General features: G+C 52.8%; 1 protein-coding gene across 4 annotated transcripts in view; it reads left to right on the top strand.

Moving 5' to 3' along the window:
- The window catches only part of SGSM1 (small G protein signaling modulator 1), a 29,056-nt gene extending 14,640 nt beyond the window's left edge, over positions 1-14,416 (top strand). Inside the window, exons 11-26 of one of the 4 annotated variants that reach the window (XM_052691091.1) lie at positions 21-181; positions 576-705; positions 1,712-1,891; positions 2,637-2,775; positions 3,268-3,332; positions 3,677-3,822; positions 4,114-4,242; positions 4,377-4,559; positions 5,693-5,764; positions 6,011-6,592; positions 6,786-6,910; positions 7,981-8,063; positions 8,246-8,355; positions 8,595-8,691; positions 9,043-9,210; positions 9,679-14,416. In XM_052691091.1, coding sequence (XP_052547051.1) covers positions 21-181; positions 576-705; positions 1,712-1,891; positions 2,637-2,775; positions 3,268-3,332; positions 3,677-3,822; positions 4,114-4,242; positions 4,377-4,559; positions 5,693-5,764; positions 6,011-6,592; positions 6,786-6,910; positions 7,981-8,063; positions 8,246-8,355; positions 8,595-8,691; positions 9,043-9,210; positions 9,679-9,767 — 2,459 coding nt within the window. In that variant the 3' untranslated portion in view covers positions 9,768-14,416. Of the gene's footprint in view, positions 1-17; positions 182-575; positions 706-1,711; positions 1,892-2,636; positions 2,776-3,267; positions 3,333-3,676; positions 3,823-4,113; positions 4,243-4,376; positions 4,560-5,692; positions 5,765-6,010; positions 6,593-6,785; positions 6,911-7,980; positions 8,064-8,245; positions 8,356-8,594; positions 8,692-9,042; positions 9,211-9,678 lie in introns of all 4 variants that reach the window. The other 3 variants (XM_052691092.1, XM_052691090.1, XM_052691093.1) reach the window with 3 other exon arrangements.
- The last annotated feature ends 1,457 nt before the right edge of the window (positions 14,417-15,873 follow it).

Here is a 15,873-nt window from a genome sequence, read left to right as displayed (position 1 = left end):
GTCCCTGTTGCTAATAGTAGACAGTGGTGGAACGGTTGTCTTGGTGAGCCAGGATGGGATCCAGAGGCCTCCGCTGCGGTTCCCCAGAGGAGGACACTTGCTGCAGTTCCTGTCCTGCCTGGAGAACGGCCTCCTGCCCCACGGGCAGCTGGACCCACCGCTCTGGTCCCAGCGGGGAAAGGTAGGTGCACAGAGCTGGGCTTCTTCCCTGAACCCGTGCTTGGGGGGGTTTCCTGCTGGCCGGCCCATTGGGATGTGTCTCAGAGCAGCTCTGCTGCCCGGTGTGACTGGAGGCTGCATTTCAAACAGCACCTCATGCACCCTCCTTACATCCACCAGTAAAAGCGGGATGTGTTGGTCTGGTTCTCGTGGACCTTGCCATGCAGTACTGTGTGCGTAGAAGGGATGTGTAGATATGTGTTCTCTGCTCGATCCAAAGACTGCTCCAGCACAGGGAACATGCAGGCATCCCCCAGGCTGACAGAGTGCTCTGGCTGGGCAGCAGGTCGGCAGCGAGGCAGCATCGCACTGCCCTGCACGGTGGGGCTTTGTGAAGAGCAGGTTTTGTTCTGTAGGGCAAGGTGTTTCCCAGGCTGAGGAAACGAAGTCCCCAGGGCTCCTCCGAGTCTGCGTCTGACAAGGAAGATGACGAAGCCACAGATTATGTTTTCAGAATAATCTACCCGGGGACACAGTCTGAATTTGGTGAGTGCGTTGGCAGGGAGCGTTTTGGGTGGGTTGTGCCTGGTGTATGAGCGAGCGCTGGTGGGCACACAGTGCAAATCACACCAGGGAGGAGTTCCAGAGGAACAGGCTTTGCTTGTAGCATTTAATTGTCATGTGTTTTTATACCTTCCACTCGCCGTGGAAAGCTTAGTTTCTGCAGTCCTGCACGTTATTTCAGCAGCAGGCTTCCCTTTGGTCGTGTTTTCTTCCTCCTTCCAGGAAATGGGTGTCTGAATGGGGTCATTTTTCATCATGACAAGACCACAGGGCTGATTCTCCTCTTGCTCCCACCAGGCCAAGTGCTGGTGCTGTGTTGCATCCAGCCGTATTCCTTCCAGCACACAGGGCAGAGGCAGCAGATCTCTGTGTGCTGCCAGGCTTGGCCCACCTGCCTTCACCTCCAAACACCCCCAGCAGGGAATGGATGCTGCTGGAGTCACCAGACCAGAAACCTCTCTCTCGATGTCCAGCTGTGAAGGATCAGAACAGTGTGCTTGGCTGCAGTGCTGTGTATTTGTCTTCACTGTTCTGTAGCAGAACACCTTCATGAGTCTCTGGAAGCATCGTAGATGGCTTTGTGAAGGGGAGAAACAAAAATGTAACAGAAAGCTATGAAATTTGATCAAAATCTCATTCCATACTTTTGAGGCTAGCAGGGGGCAGTCGTATCTCCTGCCTCATCCCTGCAGATGATGAGCTTTTTCTGCCTTTGGCTGACTAACACAACCCAGTGAGTCAGATAAAAATCAAATTGAGGTTAAAATAGCTGATAGCTGGAGCTTCCTTTTGATCTACCCCTTAAAATTCTATGCTGGGGGCCAAATTTTCTGTTAAATGAGTTGTTGCTATCACCTCAGATGGCGTCTTCAGTCTGTGCACTTCCTACAGATTTTCCCAGAGGGAAGTGGAACTGCATCAGTTCTTTCTCCTCTGCGAATTCTTTCCTGCTTTCATTTGTGCCCCTGTCCTGTCTCTGTGTCTCTAGTTACCATTAATGGTCATTTCCATCCATTCCTTGCGTCTGTGATCTCCATCACTGCTGCGAGAGGGAAGGTGGTGAGGACTCCAGCTGCAAGCAAGGCGGTGGTGATCCACAAACGGTCTCCAGTTCTCTCCACTGTGCCCCAGCCCCCCCCGGCAGCTCGGGGAGCAGCTCAGCATCAGTGTAATGCAGCTGTCGTCATGTCTGTGCGATGCTCGCTGTGTTGTCACTTGGCAATTCCTGCAGAAGTGTTCTGTGTCACTGACCCATCAGCTCCTGCTCAGTGTGATGGAAAGGGAGAAGGCTTTAATGGGAATATTTCAACATTTTTCTTACCCATACTGAAGGGCAGGGGCTGCTCAAGCTCCCAGCTTGCAGAATTGAGGCCATTGCCGTAGCAGTTCTGAGTTTAAGCAGGAATTTAACAAATGACAACAAGAGCTGCTGAGCACTCCTGCTGTTTCCCTCATCAAGATGTTCATCTCCTGCCTTGTGATTTGGATGTTCCTGTCTTTCCCTGGATGGGGTTCTGGTGTTGTTAGAGATGAAGGCTTTTCCCTTCCAGTGATCCATTCCTCCTGGGGCAATGGTAGTTTTCAATCATGTTTTTTCTCATCTTTGTGACAGCCTGTTGTCCCTGGTCTCCCTGTGATGAGGTTTGCTTTCTGCCTCAGTCAGCACTGGGTTTAAGATGAGCTTGCTGAAGGCACTGCGTTAATTAGCAGATGGTTCTATTGCTCTCTCTCATCAGTGCTCTTTGTTTCCTTCCCTTTCTCCTGAGCTCACCACTGCTGTGATCACCTGCTGCAGGCCTTGCCTGCTTGCTGGAGTCTCCTTGGGATGCAAATTGGGTGCTGCAGCTGCTGATCCTCTGTCAGCCCGACCTCAGGGCACTGCCTGTGTCTGATTCCTCTCTCTGCCTTCACAGTGCCCCAGGACCTGATGGATACCCAGGGCCCTGGCCTCCCTCCCATATGGCAGCCCAGCACCCGCAAGTCCTCCTGCTCCTCCTGCTCACAGAGCGGCTCCTCTGACAGTGCGCCGGCCAACGGCTGCAGCCATGAGAGGTAGGAGGGCTGTGCTGCTCACTTGGGGAAATAGGAGGAAGTTTTTCACTCAGAGGGTGGTGAGGCACTGGCACAGGTTGCCCAAGGAGGCTGTGGATGCCCCATCCCTGCAGGCATTCAAGGCCAGGCTGGATGTGGCTCTGGGCAGCCTGGGCTGCTGGTTGGTGACCCTGCACATAGCAGGGGATTGGAACTGGATGAGCAATGTGGACCTTTTCGACTCAGGCCATTCTATGATTCTATGAAATAAGGTTGGATACAGCAGGGCTTATAGCTCAGATTCAGTGGATAGCCAAACAAGAGCAGCTGTGCTGTAGGGGCTCTTCCAGCTGCTCTATGGCTGTGTCCTGGGTGCAAGAATGCTGCTCCCACGCTGAGCAGAGCTCCCGAGGTGCATCTGTGAAGGCAAAGCTGGAACAGTCAGATCCAAGCAGGAGGGTGAGGGCATGGGAACATTTCCTCCCCTCGCATTTGGTTTGTTTTTGTTGGCAGAGCTCCTCTGAAGCTCCTGTGTGACAATATGAAGTACCAGATCCTCTCCCGGGCTTTCTATGGCTGTGAGTACTTGTTGCATCTGTGGTGCCTTAGGACATATGCTGGGCAAGGGACAAGGTTCTGGGCTCAGGGCAGAGTGGTGCTGAGGCAGCAGGATGGTGGGGACCAGGATCAGCCTGTTGCATGTACGGCTCCATGTTCACGTGCTCCGGATTGGGAGCAGACAGCTGAATTCTGGTCTGAAGGTCAGCCTGCATCCCAGCGAGCATCAGGGCTGGTGGGAAAAGACAACGATATGCCAGCTTGTCCCAGCAGGCTTGAGAAGATCTCCAAGGACTGATCAGGGCTGTCCCCAGCCCTTCATCCTTAGTTCCCCAGGGTGAGTTTTTGCTTCTGCCTGTTGCAGGGCTGGCCTACTGCAGACACCTCTCCACGGTGCGAACCCACCTCTCTGCACTGGTTAACCACAGCATCGTGTCTCCCGACGTGCCCTGCAGTGCTAGCTCAGGACTGACTGTGGACATATGGCAGAAATATCTGGAGGACAGCACGGTAAGGCCAGTGCTGCCAAGACACTCTCCTGAGACACAGTGGCACGGTGGTATCCTCAGGTAGCTTTGGTGGGCTACTTGTGGTGAGCCAGTAGTTCCCAAAATACCCATCTGCAGGGGCTTCTGGCTGTGCTTAAGCCCAAGTGGGGATCTGAGAGGGCTCTTGCAGTGGATGAGCATGTGATGGTCAGCATCTTGGCACTGCTCTGGGTGCTGGAGGTGGCCAGGTTGGGGCGGTGCTTGCATCCACAGTCCTGCCTGTGTCTGTGCTGACGTGGGGCTCTTCACACAGAGTTATGAGGACCAGGAGCTGCTGCGGCTGATCTACTACGGTGGGATCCAGCACGAGATCAGGAAGGCTGTCTGGCCCTTCCTTTTGGGCCATTATCAGTTTGGGATGACAGAAGCGGAAAGGAAGGAGGTTGGTATGAGCGTGCTGCCAGCTCTGCAGCCTGGTGCGCTGCCTTGGTGTGCCTGTGGTGATTCCCAGCTCCAAGCATCCACGTGCCTGCCAGAGCCCACGCCATTCAGAGACCCTTTGTCCCACTGCTGCAGGCTGATGACCAGATCCGCACCTGCTACGAGCACACCATGGCAGAGTGGCTGGGCTGTGAGGCCATCGTCCGGCAGAGGGAGAAGGAGTCTCACGCAGCAGCTCTGGCCAAGTGCTCCTCTGGGGCCAGCTTGGATTCCCACATCCAGAGGATGATGCACAGGGACTCAACAATCAGCAACGAGGTGAGAGTGCGGAGGCTCAAGAGGGCTGTCAGCATGCTGCAGGGCAATGGGAGCTTGCAGCCAGTGGGTCCCGGCAGAGGGCAGCAGCCCCAGTCCTGTGGAGCATCCCTTGGTGTTCCTGGGGTCTGTGTGATGCAGGAGAAGGGCAGGGAGGGCTCTGTGCCAGGGGCGACGCGGAGGAGGAGTGGGCTGTGGGTTGGCACTGCCGCGGCTCTGCGAATCGTTCCCATCCTTGTAGCATCTCCGCTGCGGTTCTGGCTTTGTGCTCACTGCCTGTACGGGGAACGTGTGCTGGGAGGGAAGCTGGCTGTTCATACATGCCAAAATTCACCCTTTTCCCCTCTTAACGTGAAATTTCCTGCTGTAAAACGTTCCCATGGTAATGGAGGAAAGCTGTCGCCCTTCCTCTCTCTGCCGGAGCCCCACAATGTTAGGGTGGGAACAGCTCCTGCTGCTGCTCTGAAAGCAATGTGCTTTCTTAAAACCCCCATTGTTTCGGTGTGATGTCATTGCCATGCTCTGTACACCTAGATCTGCGGGCTCCAGAGGAGGCTCAGAGGGAACCTGTGGGGCAAAGCCCTGAGCTGCTCAATGCAGAGCCCAGCGTGTCCTTCTGTGCTTCAGCTGGGAGGCAGAGAATGGTGCTGTTGGCTTCTGGAGGTGCTGCCTGGATGGAATCTGGCTTAAGACATCAATACTTGTCCTTTTCTTAAAGGAAAACAAGCATTAATATGCTTCGAGGGATTGTTTTATAGCCCGTGACTTCATCGTTTATGTAAACTGAGACGCTTTGCTGCCAAATTAGGACAGAGATTAGTAGAAATCTGCACTCTGAGGAGACAGCGTGACCTCTGTGAAGGCCCGAAGAGAGCAGTTCAATTCAGACCCAAACACACAGCACTTGAACCGCTGTGTTGGCTTAGTTGTTGGCTTGTGAAAGGCTGAGGCCAGGTGGGACAGATCAGAGAGCTCATCTGACATAGTTCAAATAGGAGAATTTATTGCGTGCATTTTTACCTCCCTCTTTACATGCAGAAGTGCCCACCTCTGGCAGCGTGGTGCAAATGTGCAAAATCCCCTCCTCCCAGACCCAGTGCCCTTTGCTATTTCAGTGCTTTCTCTCCCCCTTGCAGTCCTCGCAGAGCTGCAGCTCCGGCCGACAGAATCACGTCCGGCTGCAAAGCGACTCCAGCTCCAGCACGCAGGTGAGCAGCAGACCTCACACAGGAGGGCGTTTGGCTGCTCCATGTGTTAGTAACGTGTTGAATCAGTGGGTTTAAATGACATTCTGCCCCATAGATTGCACTGAGTAAAGTGTAGTTCTTGGGAGTTGGGGGACTGGGTTATGCAAAGGCAAGCACTGATCTGCCAAGGGCGAACAGGGAGCCTGAGGGTGAGGACATCTGCAGGGGAGTTGTCCCATCCCTATGCCCAGGAATTCCCTCATGCAGGTGTTTGAGTCAGTTGATGAGGTGGAGCAGACGGAAGCAGACACTCAGCTTGAAGATGGCAAGCAAAGCAAGATCCCCAATGGGACCGTCCCCAACGGCACGTGTTCCCCTGATTCGGGTCACCCCTCTTCCCAGAACTTCTCCATCACTTCGGGCTTCTCGGAGCGCAGCTTCAGCAATGAGGACAGCGCTCTGGAGACCACCAAGTCCTCAGCCAGCTCACAGGGGAGGGCAGGCGGCTCAGAGCCGGCTCCGCAGGACCTGGATGGAGCCCTGCAGGAGGAAAAGCTGCAAGGCCAGGACAGCCTGGAAGGCGAATTTCCCGCTGGTGGAGGCATGGACTTCATTTCTGTGGCTGAGAGCTCGGCGGCGGTCCTGCGTGCTTGTGATGCTGTGGCACTGACAGTGGTGGAGAGCTGGGCAGACAGCGAAGCTGAAAAGCAAAGCTTGGTGGAGAGTGAGGATAACCTCTCTGAGGAACCAGAGATGGAGAGCTTGTACCCGCAGCTGGACTCGCTGGCTGTGGCTGATCTGGCCAACAGCGAAGCATCTCCCGTCTCCTCAGCAGGTGTCACCTACTCTGTAAGTATTGGTCACTGCTGGCTTTCCTTGTGAGCCTCACACCATTTACCTGCAGTCGCCCCGTGCTAATCCAGCAGCTGTGTGCACAGGGGCTGTCCGGCTTCTGCCCTGAACTGCCACGTTGCTCCTTTGCATTTACACCTTCTGTTGTTTTTTCTTTGCAAACAAATCAATTTGGGCACTGTTTTGGCAGCCGGAGCTGCTGGACATGTACACGGTGAACCTGCATCGCATCGAGAAGGACGTGCAGCGGTGCGACCGCAACTACTGGTACTTCACCCCCACCAACCTGGAGAAGCTCCGCAACATCATGTGCAGGTGGGAGCTGGGTTGGGGGGTGGGCCAGGCCATGTGGGGTGCTGGCAGGCTGTGAGCACAGCCTGGGCCAAACTGAGGGCTCCCTGGGGCTGCCCGTGTGTGTGAATGCAGCGCAGCCTGCCTGCTCTGGGGAATGAACCAGGAAAATTAAGGGTGAGGATCAGCCCACAAAACTCTGGTGCTAATGAGGAGTACCTGAAACAACGCAGTGGTTCGTGCCCACGCAAGGAGACAGGAGTACCTGGGTGTGTTTCTGATTCTCTTTGCTTATCCCTGTGACTAAGAGGTTGCTGTGTGACATTCACCGACTCAGAGCAGCTCCAGCTCAGCTGCTGTGGCTGCTGCAGGGGCAGTGGAGGCTAAAACATCGTTAGTCATATTGCAAATATGAGGAGAAGCTGCTGTTTCATTGGAGCTGTCGCTTTATCTGGCAGCCGGAGCTGGAGATCTGTGCTGAGATGAGACTTGCGATGCAGCAGGATTTGGAAGACTAGGGGGCAGGGTGGAAAGGATTGTTTCTCTGTGCCAGCAGTGGATCGGAATCCTTTCTGAACACATTTTGTCTTGCTACCAAATATGGGAAGATATCTCTGCAGGGCTGATGGCTTCCTGGGATGCTCGGCCCAGGGAAGCGGAGCAGGCTGTGTCCCCTTGGCGTTCCCCCAGCCAAAGGGATGAATCAAGGGGCAGGGTGAGAATGGGAGATAAGTGCACAAACTCTGCCCTTTGCCCAGGCACTGCATCTTGCTGTGCTTTCTGCTTTCACTTTTCCCTGCACCTGTTCCCCATGCAGCAATCTTTGCACGGTGTTGATCTAGTGCTGTACCATGCATGACTTCCCTGAAAGTCACTATGGGAACTTAATCATTTACAGGCCAGCTGCAAGGGAGCAGAGCATGGGTGTAATGGAACAAACATGTCTGATATGCCCCAACTGCCCGCGCCCATGGGCTGGTGGCAGCTTGCAGAGCATGCCAGCATGTGAAGAATGAAGGCAGGGCACACGCCAGCAGGCAGTGGCACTGGTGTGTGGGGTAGGGGCTGATGCTGCCTTTCCTTCTCTCTCCCAGCTACATCTGGCAGCACATTGAGGTTGGCTACGTGCAGGGGATGTGCGACCTGCTGGCTCCTCTCCTGGTCATCCTGGATGACGGTGAGTGGTGGGCTCTGCCCCCTCCCCAGCACTGTGGTGGGGGTGTGAGAGGATCTGCTGGGTTACCCCTGCTGTGCCTTCCTGGCTCTGTGTGTGTGGAGTGGGAGCGATGCTCCTTTCCCGACATGGGGCAGCTGTGGTGACATGCATGGCAACAGTGACCATCTCTCCTCCCTGTGCAGAGGCCCTGGCTTTCAGTTGTTTCACTGAGCTCATGAAAAGGATGAATCAGAATTTCCCCCACGGCGGAGCCATGGACACTCACTTTGCCAACATGAGATCTCTGATCCAGGTAGGGTGGTCCTGGCTTGGGTTCGACAGCCTCTTCTGTTCTGGGGATGGGGACTGAGAAGGGGCTGCTGTGGGGAGCAGGGGGTGCTGTAAGGAGAGCCTGGGAATAACCTGTGCCAGGGCTGCAAAGGAGGGTGAAGGTGTGAAACAGAGATATGGGAGGAGAGCGATGGGAGCAGGGAGAGCATCGCTGGTGTCTCTGGTGTACACTGATGGATTTCCTTTGGCTTTTCTTGGCAGATTCTGGACTCTGAGCTCTTTGAGCTGATGCACCAGAATGGTGATTACACCCATTTCTACTTCTGCTACCGATGGTTTCTTCTGGACTTCAAGAGAGGTGTGTGCAGGGAGAGGGACAGCTGAGACCAGTGAAGGGAGGTTGAAAGCAAGGTTTGCCGTGTGTTCCTGTTTTGCTTCTCCCTGCTGGGATTGTGGCTGACTTTTCTGTCTAGATCAGAACCTGTTGCTCCAGAGTTGCTGGTGAGCCTCCAGCAGGTTTATGTCCTGCAGTCTGTCCCACCTGCTGCAGGCCAGAATGTTTGTCTCTGCGATGACTGACTTGTTCTTTGGAACAGGTTGTTGTGGCAAGAAGCCACCAGCACATCTTCTGCAGTGAATGCTGCTGTGAGTCAGGCTGATGGAAGCCTGTGGCTGATGTGTGACAGTTGGGCTTTTCCTCTCCTAACAGAGCTGGTGTATGACGATGTGTTCGCCGTCTGGGAGACCATCTGGGCAGCTGCACATGTTTCCTCTGCACACTATGTGCTCTTCATAGCTCTGGCTTTGGTGGAAATGTACCGGGACATCATCTTGGAGAACAACATGGATTTTACAGACATCATCAAGTTTTTCAATGGTATGGTTTGTATTCTGTTGGGATGAATTTGTGGCAGCTGCTCAGAGGGAGGCAACACGTCTGGCTGACTGTAGACAGTCATGTCCTGACTGCACTGGTAAATGTTGAAAAAGAACAGTGTATGTTGTGTGAGGCTGATATTTGGAACGTGGTGGTAAAGGGATCACTTGCTTCTGAGGAGTTCAGACAGTGCCTGGGGAGCCATCCTTGACCACAGCCTGCATTACCTGTGCTTGAAGGCAGCTGTGAGCATAGGTTGTGCTTCCTGCAGGCTCATAGTGAGGAGAGCTCTTTAATAATGGCCCTTCAGAGTCAGGAATCCACAAGAGCTGGTGCCTGGGAACTTGGCTGTGAATTTACAGCTGCTGCCTGGAGCTTGGCTGTGGGGCAGAAGAGGACCTGGGGGTCCTCAAATTGCTGGGCACTTGGGTGTAGCCTCTGTGTGGGTTCCTTCTGTCTGTGTTCCAGAAATGGCCGAGCGGCACAACACCAAGCAGATCTTGAAGCTGGCTCGAGACCTTGTGTACAAAGTGCAGACTCTGATCGAGAACAAGTGAAGGACCTGGGGAAGACGAGGCATCCAGACAGAGAGCTGGGACTCCCCTCCAATGCTTCCTCTCCCTTTTTCTTGACGTGCCACACCAGTGGAAGTGAGGTAGTTGGCCACACGCTGCTGTCTGAACTGGCAGTACCCATCGCTCTGCAAGTGCTGTGCTCAGTGTTAGGGCCGGGGGCTCCGGTTCAGATCTGCACAGCGTTCTCCAATGACTTAACCAAAGATCTGTACAATTGTGTTGCATTGCTAGGGACTTGTTTTGGAGGTAGGGCCCGGCAGCCGCTTCCTGGCCCTGCTGCAGTGAAGGTGCAGCACTTGGTTACCATCCCAACTGCAGAAGCAGTTGCCAGCATCCCAGGTCAGCGCTGGAGATCTGGGAGAGCAGGGCTGCCAGACCCAGGCTCTGCAGCCTTTGTTTTGAGGAAATAAAGCTGCTTCCTTCCATGGCCATTACCCATGGTGTGGAGAATGCAGCCAGCCCTGCGAGCCCAGGCAAGACAGGGATGCTGCCAGCACTCAGTTTCTTACTAACATCTGAGGTTCTGCCAGTAGCAGAGAGGGACTTCGATCACAGAAATTCCTCTTCTTTTGATCTCGTCCCTTGATGCATAGCATCCCCTTTAGTATTTTTAGGGCTCTGCTCTCTCCCTTGGATTTTTACATTGTTTGTTACTATGGTATCTGAGCACACAAGAGTTTTGTCTGCAGATGGATTTTTGGAAGAGCTCCAAATTCAGCATTGGGTTTCTCTTTCAAAATTCAGCCTCTGTAATGCCTCTGAACACCGAGATCTGCTCCTGGCCTTGTCTGGGATCTCCAGACACCAGGTTTTTGTACCTGCCTTATTCTAGCTGCTTGTGTTAGGGGTCTGCTCTCCTGCCCATCCTTCTGCAACCCACATTAGGGGAGAGCTCCTTGAAAGGCAAGTGGGAGCTCCTGACCTAGTGGCTGTCCTGACTCCCCTCTGAAGGTGCCTCTCTCTTCCTCTGTTAGCTGGAAGAGTGGCTGCTTACAGCTGAACGGTGCAAATGGTCCCTCTGGTGCCTGCAGGTTTCTGTGTGCTTATGGGGCTGCTCGGAAAGCCCCCTGAGCCCATTGAAGGTCTCCAGTTAGGTCGTGATGGGCTGCTTTTACCCAACGTCTCTGAGTGGTCTTTGCTTTTGGAAGATGCATTGCAGCCACCTTTCCTGCAGTGGCTCTCCAGCATCGCAGCCCTGGAGCACGCTGCATGAAGTGCCTCGGTAGCACTGCCAGCACGGGGCTGAGCGTCTGTGGTGTGGATTTGGATTTGGATTCATTTCTCAACTCAGGTAAAAAAAAAAAAAAACAAAAAAAAAAAAAGAAGAGGTGTTGGTGATGGGAAGGTCTGTCTCAGCCAGAGAAGGCTTTGCATGGCCACAGAGGGCTGTCTGGAATGCAGGGGAGATGCTGGGCTGGAGCTCTCTGTAAGGGAGTTTCTCTCAAGTCTGGCTGCAGAAATATGTGTTCCCCTCCCTGTGATGTGTGCGCTCTGCCCTCCGCCCCTCTGGGCAATAGGGCCCTGCTCTTCTGCTGGAGTGCTGCTCGCCAGAAGGGAAAAAGGGCCCTTCTTCTGTGGAACGTCTGTCTGGGCCGACTGTGCTCCGTAATGACTTACGGCATGCGTTAGATGTTGCTTGCAGAAAAAGGACAGGCAGACAGCTGCAGAGAGAAAGCTTCAGGAAAGTTCTGCAGTGAAGGAGTTTGCAGTGTGAGCAGATCAGCCACAGCCATCCTGCAGTGCCGGGATGCAGAGGTTGCAGGGAGCGGCGGTGTGCACCGAAATCTGCAGGAGGAGGAGAGCAGCTGCAGGTTTCCATGCCAATCTCTTGCCTTTGCATAGAGCAGCGCTGGATGCTTGTGCCCCTCCCAGATTGTTCCTCTTCTCTCTGGGTCTTGGGGTAGATGAGCGTCCGCCTGCGTGGCCACTTCCAAAGGGGAAGGGGAGTGCTCTGCCCCATCCCCTCCAAAGGACGGGAGCCACTATGTAACTTAACACGATCCTGACAAGCATCGCTGACACTTTATCCTTCATGCTTCTGGTTTTTCTTTTCTTGGTTTTCAAACAAAAACAGCCAAGAAATTCTGCACAATATTTGCTGTCCGTGTGAACAGAGTGCCTTTGGGCCACTCGATAGCAATGTTTGTTGGTTTTGGTTTTTTTTTTTGAATAACTTTTGGGGAGGAAAAGTATTTATTGATTGTACATTCCTGTGTGTCTGTGTGCGCTGAAGTGTGTGAGCGTGCGTTGTGATGCAAATGGAGATGTATCTTTTCAATGTTGCCAACATATCTTGTAAATGTTTACCAGAGAATAGTGTCTATATATTATATATATATATATATGGTATAGAGAGAAAATATATGAATTAAGTGGGTTATTTTTTGAGAAGGGAGAAGAAATGTGTTGCTTCAAAGAACTGTGTGGTGTCCTTGCAGCTGTCCTGTGCTACACCCCCATCCCTGTGCTGGTGTGTGCAGAGGCACTGCTGTCCCCAAACCTTGGCTTGAGTTTAGCTCTGATTTTCCAACTGTGGATAAAAAGGAAAAACAGAGCGTGGGGGTGAAGCTCTGTTTCAACTCACGTGGGCAGAGCTGTGCAGGGCTGTGTCTGCCCTGGGTTGACATGAGCGCACAACGCAGAGCTGGGCTCTGCTGTGATTTGCAGAGCAGCTGGGTAGTCCAAAGAATACAGCCAGCCAGGTTCTGTGTCAGTGGCTACTAAAGTCACTCTCCTTTGCAGCTGAGCGAGGAGCAGCCTGCTGCAGGGCTGCCTGCCCTTATACAGCCATCCTGTCCGGCTCCTCGGGTGAGGAATTCTCCATCCCAGCAGCACCCTGAGCTGTGATTCGCCCCACGCAATGGCTGCAAAGCTGAGGGCTGGCCTTGTGCTCCCCAGCTCTGAGCAGCTGCAGTGCTGCGGGTTGCATTGCCTGCTGCTGGAGCTCAGCTCCCAGCTGATCCCGGTGCATTTAAGTGCAATGTTTGGATCCTGGCCTGCTTTCCTGCACTGAGTGTTTCTGCTGCTAAATAACTCTTAGTACCCATCTCTTTCAGTGTTGCTGATGTGAATGTTATGTGAGTCGTCTTTGTTCCTAAGTGAGTGATTTTTTAGAGGAGTTTTGCTGCGTTGGGTGTCTGAATAGCTTTGCTTCTGACATTTTTCATGAGGATTGAGAGAGATTTTTGCCTGGGAGCATCCTGCTGCTTCCCTGTTCTGCGCCCATGCAGAATGTCCCTGAACTCCCACCCACAGCCCTCACTGTACCCGCAGTGAGGATCAGCAGTGCTTTCCCCATCCCTATAAATCCCACACAGGTGACCAGGAGCAAGGTCACAGAATGAGACTCTACTTTCTTCCTTCTTACTTTACTCACGGTTAAGCAGCTGGATGGCCAGTTTTCCTTTCTTCCCCAATTTCTCTGCAGTGGAAGCAACAGTCAGTGCTGCAGACCCCACTGTTCTGCCTATGGCAGAGCCCTCTGCTCCATGTGCCCACGGCAGTTTCCTCATAACACTTGTCCTATGTCTTTGTTTGGGAATTTTCACTGGTCCCAAGCAGTTCTGAGCACATTATTTTTTGGCATTCTAATGTTGCGTGAGCACCAGTTGGTGGTGGAAGAGCACAATCTGCAGATGGAGCGACAATTTATGGCAAGGTGGACGTCGTTTAAGTCCCACCAGAACCTGATTTCAGAGCTCTGTTGTAAAGATGTTCAGATATCCTCAAGCTGATGAAATGCCACTTAGTGCCAAGTGCTGTTTCGGGCACTCAGGTATCCTTGCTCAAGGTCACTGTCCTTGCTGTTTTCACACACTGCTGATGGGGACACCTGACATCCCTGTGGTCCATCATTTCACTCACCAGGTTTATGTTTATGGCACTGTGGGCCAAAGCTGAAATTGCTTGGGAGCTGCAGCTTCCCACGGCCCGGGGTGCTTGGGTTTGTTCTAAGCTGTGGCTGACCCTTGAACTTCCTGGAGAATGCACCCTGTTGGAATAGCTGTCTTGTTCTTTCAGTGTGCTCTAATTTTAGATGAACGATAAGCATGTTTCACCTTAAAGTCCAGTTCAGCCCTTTAATAACTTCCTTTTAGAAACTGATTTTGCACATGGGGACCGAGCAGGGACAGGCAGAGCTGTGCCTGTGGGTCTGAGAGAGCCTGGGGGCACAGAGCCCCTGCACGGGGACGGTATGTTGTGTAGGAATGGGAGAATGCTGAACGGGGGAACTCCCAGGAGGGGGAAAACCCACCTGGGTGACACCTTAGGCCCACAGTTGTCACCTCCCTCGTGCTGGGACCCCTGGGGGGTGAATGTCTGAATGGAAGTGGTGTGCCAGTGTCAGACTTCGTGTTGCCCTGCACTGATTGCTGCTTTTCCATGTTGGATGCCATTTTGGTCTCTGGGAGTTGCTCTATCTGACGTTAACGAGCACTATAGCTTTTAATATATTTGTAGAAGTGCTGCTAATGTTCTTAGATGATTTAAACTCCACACTGTGGTGTAATATCTGTTTTATATTATTTTATTCATGCTTTTTTTTTTTTTTTTTTTTTTTTTTTTTTTTTTGGTACTGTAAACTGTTCCTTATTGTTGTTCAGAAAGAAAAATTAAAGCTCTATTCTCTATGGTTGATGTATTTTCCAATTGCTGAGCCTGGGCTGTCCTTTGTGCTCGTGAGCCCATCCCCAATCCCCATCTGAAGGTGGGGAGGGGGCAGCTGGGTGGGCAGCACAGCAGTCGTGGTGCCTTCCTGCTGCAGGTAAGGGGGTACTGCAGGCATTCAGTGCCCCCCATGGCATTGTGCTCGGGCACAGAATGGCAAAATAGGTTTGAATCAGCCTGCATTTGAGTGTCTCAAGCAGAGCCAACCGAGTCTGCAACACGCTCCTAAAAATGGGATAGAGGAGAAGGCAAGATCAGGTGCTCGCTCCAGATTCCTGCTTTTACATACTTATGAGAAGAGGCTTAATTAAATAAAACCTGGTATTTAATTAATCCTTAATATGTTTGCTTCTTGGGGCATGTTTGCTCTAATGGCACAGCACCAGTTTTCAGTGCAGGCTTAATTGATTGCAGAACTCACAGCGAAGAACTTCAAAGGCTGACGAAGACGCTCCCCAGACAGACACAGTTTGGAAACCGTCAGGGTGAGATTCCACCAGTCCTTGTGAACGTGTTAATTACCTGATATTAATTAGCAATCTAATCACCAGAGACCAGGTCCTCGGCGTGCAAACATGCTCTGCATGCATCGAGAGGAAGGAGAGGCAAACCCCACACTGCTCAGATGGAGGGGAGTAAGTGATCCTGTAAGCGAATGCCATTAGTTTTTAATTTTGGATGCTTCCTCCCAAAAGCTGCAGGGGAGCAGCAGATTGGGAGCAGCATTTCAGGCTGCAGGGGCAGGAGCAAAAGGGGATGAGGCTCAGAGCTGCTTTTGGAGCTGCTGCCTGGGTCGGCCCTGGAGTAGAGAGGTTTATTTGAGCCTTTATTTGTTGAGCAAATGGCAACGAGATACTCGCCTTTATCACTTTGATGAGCAGTTTGCTGTTGTTGGCTGCTGTACAGCAGCTCGGGCTGAGCTCTGAGTCACTCTCCTGCCTGGGAAAACAAAGGCCAACTCCCAGGAATTCTGCTTCCCGTCCTTCCAGCACAGACCCCATTCTGTGTGCTGACAGTGGGCTGGGGCTGCTCAGGCTTCCCAGGCCTTGCAGTGCTGAAGGCTTTGTACCACTGCAAAACCTGCACCTGCTCTGATGCAATAAAACCTCAGTGATGGTGTGACCTCCAACAACCCTTCCTGACTAGAAGAGCATTGTGCACACAAATTAAATGCTTGATTATCCTTGTTTTTCCGTCAAGGATTTCTGGCTGTGGCTGCTTACAACTGTAGGATCAGGCAGGCCTGACAGTCTCTGCCTTGCCTAAATTCTGTTTTCCTGGAGACATTTGGGTGCTGAGGGCAGTGACTGCAGGGGTCTACAGGGCTGCACTCTGAAGTGCTGTGGGCATCCTGTAGTGCTTGTCCCCAGACCCAGCAGAAGTGTTCTCCATGCCTGCAGAACAGGACAGGTAACTGGGG

The sequence above is a fragment of the Tympanuchus pallidicinctus genome, unplaced genomic scaffold, assembly GCF_026119805.1.
Source record: "Tympanuchus pallidicinctus isolate F22 unplaced genomic scaffold, pur_lepc_1.0 scaffold28, whole genome shotgun sequence".
In the NCBI taxonomy this organism is placed as follows: domain Eukaryota; kingdom Metazoa; phylum Chordata; class Aves; order Galliformes; family Phasianidae; genus Tympanuchus; species Tympanuchus pallidicinctus.
This window is presented reverse-complemented; position numbering and strand designations above follow the sequence as displayed.